The sequence below is a fragment of the Zingiber officinale genome, chromosome 10B (assembly GCF_018446385.1).
Source record: "Zingiber officinale cultivar Zhangliang chromosome 10B, Zo_v1.1, whole genome shotgun sequence".
Lineage (NCBI taxonomy): Eukaryota > Viridiplantae > Streptophyta > Magnoliopsida > Zingiberales > Zingiberaceae > Zingiber > Zingiber officinale.
In genome coordinates, this window is record NC_056005.1 from 33643298 (window position 1) to 33650081 (window position 6784).

Consider the following 6784-nt stretch of genomic DNA (forward strand, 5'->3'; position numbering starts at 1 on the left):
CAATCATTGTGGTACTGATGTTACAACGCTGTAGCAGCTACGGCAGTAACTGCTACAACTTATAGCAATTACTATGCAGTAGTTACTACAACTTGTAGCAATTACTATGCAGTAACTACTATAACTGTGCAGTAGCTGCTACAACTGTGTAGTAGTTATAATGCAGTAGCTGCTACAGTAACTACTACAGCTTAACCGCTACAATTTGTAGCAATTAGTATGCATTAGCTGCTATAATTGTGTAATAGCTGCTACAACTTATAGCAGTTACTATACAGTAACTGCTATAACAGTGCAGTAGCTACTACAATGGTATAGTAGTTGTTATAACGTAGTATCTACACAATAACTATTGCACGTTATTGCAGCTACAACACAATAGTTGCTACAATGCAGTAGTTATACAATAACTGATATTCATTATAGTAGCTACTACATTGTAGCAGTTATTATGCTACAATGTGTAGCAGTTATTGTGTAGTAGCTACTACAACATTATAGCTGCTATACTACTTTTAAAAATCAGCACTATAGTGATTATTATATGTGAGAGAGAAACGTTATTTATTTTAATTTAAGAGGAAAGAGAGAAAAGTTATTGTATCTAGATAAGAGAGAGGGATTAAAAAATTATATATATATATATATATATATATATATATATATATATATATATATATATATATATATATATATGTATGTATGTATGTATGTATGTATATGTATGTATGTATGTATGTATGGTTCAATAACCAAATTTCTTTTAATTAAAACCAAACCAATTTGGTTTATAATTAAACCAAAGAGAGTCCAACTCATCTTCGAAAGATGTGACTCATCTGTGCTTCCATTGCATCACTCTGATTCCATATTTGCCTTTTGTCTATTCCAACTAGACTCAATCTCTCTCGATCTAAGAATCCAATTCTTAAACTCGTTTTATGTCTCTTAGAAAAACTTGTAGTGAGTGTGACCTTATAGGTTCCTGGTTATGTTGGTCATCCATAATTATCCATTAATTATGGAACGATCATGAGTGACACCTAGTAGTACATTATGATTCTCAATTAACCAAAAAATCATAGGTCGATCTCGGAACCACTTTCAAACCTTTCAATAGGTACAGTAAGTCGTGTCTTGTTCCTTTCATTCATCTTATACCCACTTGATTCAAAACATGGTCTATGTGTCAGTTCCCGCTAGTTTGACTATGTCACACCTAGCCTAAGTAATACTTCCTCGTCGTGTAGATTCAAATTACTCTTACATGTGTCTAAGAGTCACGTACTCTTAGCATATGATGATTTGACCAAAGACTTTGAGTAATAAATCTTAACGAGTGACCATAGAGTATATGTCTCATCACAAAGAGCGGTGAATCCTCTATGGGCTTTCCAAACACCTTCGGACACTTTGACTTATACTCAATCATCCCGGAGCCACATCTCCAAGGAGATGCTTGCTTAAGATGTCAAAGTATAAGCCTCCATGACCAAGGTGACTTGTATACCTCAAGTCGAAGGAAACTTGCACTCGAGCTGTAGTAAGAGCTTCATAGACATATCTATATATATGTCGAGAACTATATGAAGTCTTACAGCAGATCACTTCCAATGAACTAGTTACCATAACTAACATCCATGTTGAACTCTTGATATCCCAATGTCTCCGGCTAGTGAGAAACAGCTGCTTGGTTAAATCAAGGAGTATAACCCGTGCTAGTTTATTAGAATCGATGATGTTCGAACTCATCAATTCATCGACTAGGGAATATTCCAATACATTCATAATTACACATGTAGAGATACTCACAAGTTGTGATCCAATCACAAGTTTTCTCATGATATGAATTGTATTGTGGGCATTCAGTATGTGAGTTTAAGATCCAATCATACACATAGAAAATGTGCACCCAAATAGTGAATCTATATTTATCAAATAAATAGTAAACCATAAGGCGATTGTCTTTGGGCATCATTCAAAAACTAACAAACTTTTGGTGTAGTGAGCATCTAATGTGTAGTTGTTTTGATACAATTCTAGTTTGTAAAGAGTGATCATTTAAAATGGGATGATATGAGTTTATACTTTATATTGTTACAGTTTATTTGTATATATGTTTTCTATAATTTTTTATGTTGCGTGATGTATATTAAAAACACAACAATAGTAAATTATTGTATAAACATGGTTTATTGTTCTCTAGTATGTGTTGAGAAATGATAACGATTAAAAATACAATGTTTAAAATGATAAAATGACAACAGTTAAAATTGTTGTCTATGACTAAAAAAATCATAGTAAATTAACACGTTGAGAAAGAGTGCTTAAAGACAATGGTTATAACCCGTTGCCATTGAACTTGAAACAAAACAGTTGAAAATCGTTGTCTAAGACCCAAAAAAACTGTGGTAAATAGATGCATTGAGAAAGATAGGGGAGCTCAAGACAACGGTTAAAAATCATTATCTTTTAACATGTAACACAACGGTGAAAAACCTTTGTCAATTTAAGAAAATAACTGTTGTTTTTTCACTTGAGACACAACGGTTCACTTGAAACATAATGGTTTTTCACAGTTGTATTTCAAGTTAGAAAATAACAATTTTTAACTATTATTCTTTAGCGCTCTTATCTTTCTCAATGCGTCAATTTACCATAGTTTTTTTTAGTCTCCAACAATGATTTTTAACCCTTTTCTTTTAGTATTTTTGTTGTAATGAAGGTTTTCCCCAAAAGGGGAAACTCTAGGAGCACCATCAAGGAGCCATCACAATGATCCATCGACTATCAAAGCATGGAGATTCTTCCAGAGACATTGGCACCATCTCGCTAAGCTTTCTCTTCTCCTTATTACTATCTAGAGTTGTTAAATGCTTCCCTTTCTCTAAATTCTAGGAGTAGGAAGTAACTACAATATAATTATTACTGTAAGAACTAAGTATTTGTTAAATTTCTTTATTACATGACATGATTATTCCTTGTTCTTGGTTTTATTGTGTATGCTATAACTACCATAGGACATGGAGAATCGGTTCTCATGTAGAGGTGATAATCTAGATGAACCTCCGTGGAGCCCTAGTAGGGGTGATCGTGGATCGGGTTAGTTCGGTTATTAGGGTAAAAAATTATCCGACTTTACTAGATCAGATAATACAATATCAGGATCTACATCTGGTCCTATATCCGGCGGTTATTATGTATCAGATATCCGACGGGTTGTCAGTTATTTGGATATCCGACCCTATATCCAATGAAATATAAAATATAATATAAAACAACAAAAAAATAAAATATTTTAAAATGATAATAGATATTATTCATTACACGTTGTAGCAGCTAATCGCTAGTAGCTGCTACAACGTGTAGCAGCTTATCGGCAGCAACTACTACAACGTGTAGCAACTTATCAACAGTAGTTGCTACAAGTAGGGGTGATCGCAGATCGGGTTGGTTCGGTTATTGTGATAAAAAACTATCCGACCCTACTAGATCGGATAATGAAATATCAAGACCCTACATCCGACCCTATATTCGGCGGATTTTTTTTTCAGTTCGGTTCGGGTCGGTATAAGCGGGTTGATCAGCTTGACGGGTTGACTGCTCATCCCTAAGCCCTAGAGACAAGAGTAGTTTTGTAAAGTGGATTTTAGCATTATCACCTTGAATGTAAATCGACTTGCCATGAGGGAATAACTATCTTATGGCTTAATGGATTTGTCCCAATTTGATGTCAAGAAGTAAAGAGGGACAATCTAGATGTTCAGTAGAGCCCTAATGACAGGAGTAGTCCTGCAAAATGAACATTCTAACATTATCACCTTGTCAAGAGGCATCGAGTTTGAGTAGGCACACCGATATAATCTTCCCTCCATATCGATAATTTGGGAATTGGGAGGTGAGGAGAAAATAAGAAAGGAAGGAACCAAGTCTATTGTTGTTGCATAGAGAGGGTTGTGGTTGGGAGGTGAGGAGAAAATAAAGAGGAGAAAAAGTGAAAGGCAGGAAGCAGCGGAGGAAAGAATGAGGTTTTGATACCAGTGTTAAGATAATCAAATCAGACAAGAGAAAAGAGGTAACTAAAATAAACTATATCTTTGAGGTATACAATTTATAGGTGCACTATGGTGCTTGATCAATTGGTAGATTAATAAAGAAACTGACAGATTAATAAGGAAAGATATAATCTAATAATTAATTAAAGTGTCCTTATACATTTGATCCGGTGTTATTGAATAGCTCTCTTATATAAAGCAAATGTGATAAAAGGTAATTTGTTTGTCCCAATATCTCCGTTAAACCTTCCTTAGGTAAACACGGAGAAAGTAAATTAAGGATGACTATTAGCTATTAGTGTAAGTGGCGAAAACATGGAGGAGGACATGCTCGAATACGTCGAGTTTCAATCCGAAGATCTCATATGGTAACACCTCGTGTCTCAATCATCGGACCCTCTCGGGAGACTCTTTAATACAGTACATGGATATTGAATGAGAGGCATATTACAGTTCTATATTCTATAACTTATGTATAAACGGGACACAACAGGGAAATAATAGTTTAACCCCTCAATTAACCTCAATCCCATCAAAAGGAGAAGTTCGTTTGAGGGTCCCAAAACAGTTGAGTTGGCTCTGTATTGACGTTGTTGTTAGCAGCTGACAATGGAGATACATCAAAATGCCCACTGCGCTGGACTAAATCTGGGGCTGCATCATAGCAACCATTTTGCTCCACAATCTGTGAACAGTTACATAAATAAATAAATAGGAAAAATCAGATCTTAACTCGCATTTGTTTCTGTCTTTCTGATGATTGATATATATGGAAATTAACTAGATACCTGCTCTTGAAGAAACTCATTGGTGGCCCTCAATATACCCTCCTGCGTAATGAATTGGATTGTCGTCGAGTTAGTACATGAAAACCATTAATGTATAAAGGAGAGACACACCTTGTTCTTCAGGGATTGAATCTCTTGGAACATGATTTGCATCTGGAGTAAAAGAGAGAGACAGAGAGAGAGATTCATTCGGAAGATCAGTAAGCCGCGTATATTATAAGAAACATTTATCATGAATATAAAGCTTGCTGACCTTTTTCGTCCGGATGTGACCCACCCAGATCTCAAGGTGCCTCTCTAATATGTACAATTCCTCAAGGCTCATTTGCCCATGCCCAAAACTTATTTCTCCGAGCATGTAGCTGCATGCACAGCACGATCGGTCATAATAAATTAAAGCCGTTCGTTGTTTAATTAACCACAAACAAATTTAACTACTGTCTGATTATTTTTTCACTGGTTTAATTTGTAGCTTTGTTTTGCAACAATTTCAATTTATATCTGATTTGAATGATTTACCTTTTATAAAATATCGGCTTAATTTGTATATATATATATTACCTCAGACTCTTCTGCAGAACATTAATCTCTTTCTTCAACATAGAAATGTCTCGTTCATACTCCTAGTGAAGTGAAAAGAATGTTAATTAACCAATGAGAGAAATATTAATTACTATTACAAAATACAAGCTGGACAATGAGTTAAAATTTAGTACAACTGACCATTATCGACTAGGTGTTTTTTTCTATTTAGATTTAGAGCTCGATCGATCGACTTCAGCTCTAGATTGATTCTGATTTCTGATCGATTTGGTCAATTCAGTTAAATTTTAAGTAACTGAGAACTTCATTAATACTTTTAATGCTTGTCTAGATTCATTGGAAGATAGAAGAAGAAAATCTATAGAAAAAAAACAGATGCCTTAGTACGTAATTAAGTCTATGCTCTCTAAAAGCACAGCACATGATACCTTACCTGAGGAGGATTCTGGTCATCACCGAGACACTTGTGAGCTCCTTCGGATGTCATCAGCTTGTACCTCTCGATCAAGCCCTTCATTGTCCTTGCAGGATATATATGCTAATTAGAAGCTAGCATATATATAGAGAGTTAATCAAGGCCAAGGAATTGTGGTGTGTCCATGATGAACCTACCCCTTTGTGGCCAGCTCGTAGAGCTTGCCGTGGTTGGAGAAGACGATGATGCCGACGTCTGCATCGCACAGCACCGATATCTCCCGAGCTTTCTTCAGAAGCCCTGCGCGGCGCTTGCAAAAGGTGACCTGCCGGTGCACCGGGTTCTCGATAAGCTTGAGTTGTACCTTGCCTCGCACCATCGATCCTAATTAACGCACCACCGACCACCCTCCCACTAGTTTAGACTAGCTTCGTACGTGGTGGTTGCAGTACCGTCGACCTCTGCTCGATCGCTCTGCCCAACCAACCAGGGCTGCCCTTTTATAGCACCATCTCTTCACTGAATGGCGGTGGGAATCTTTGTGACCATATTTCGTTTTCCCTCATGGGGCCTGCTCTGTGTGTTGACTGATATTCGAATGCGCAGGGAGAGAGAGATGTGAGAAAGGTATAGAGCTTTTGACTAAACAAATAGGAGTTTGGGAGTTACATTTCATTCCATTCCATCGATCGCTAGCTCTCGTGCACGCTTTGGCAGGAATCAATTCCTGCCACTTTTTTCATTATAAAATGTAAAGCCTTGAGCTGGAAGGAAGTTCATCGGACAGAAAATTAAATTAAAGGAGCCCGAGCTTTCAATTTTTCTACTGAATACCAACATCATATATATTCATTTTTCTGAGAGTAAGACAATTGTTTTTGAAAATCAATCTCTCTCTCTCTCTCACACACACACAGACACAGATGATGGTACAAAACTGACTGAGAACTTGGATGCCAATTAGAAAAACTGACTAAGAAACA

The 6784-nt window shown here is 36.3% G+C and overlaps 1 protein-coding gene across 1 annotated transcript; it reads right to left on the minus strand.

Moving 5' to 3' along the window:
* Window positions 1-4358: 4358 nt before the first annotated feature.
* LOC122030205 (MADS-box transcription factor 26-like) lies at window positions 4359-6276 on the minus strand. Its single transcript, XM_042589380.1, has 7 exons — window positions 5999-6276; window positions 5820-5907; window positions 5405-5466; window positions 5097-5205; window positions 4955-4996; window positions 4844-4885; window positions 4359-4740 (listed from the first exon to the last, which is right to left on the minus strand). The coding sequence occupies exons 1-7, from the start codon at window positions 6178-6180 to the stop codon at window positions 4588-4590; spliced, it is 678 nt and encodes a 225-aa protein (XP_042445314.1). The 5' UTR covers window positions 6181-6276; the 3' UTR covers window positions 4359-4587.
* Between the last annotated feature and the right edge of the window lie 508 nt (window positions 6277-6784).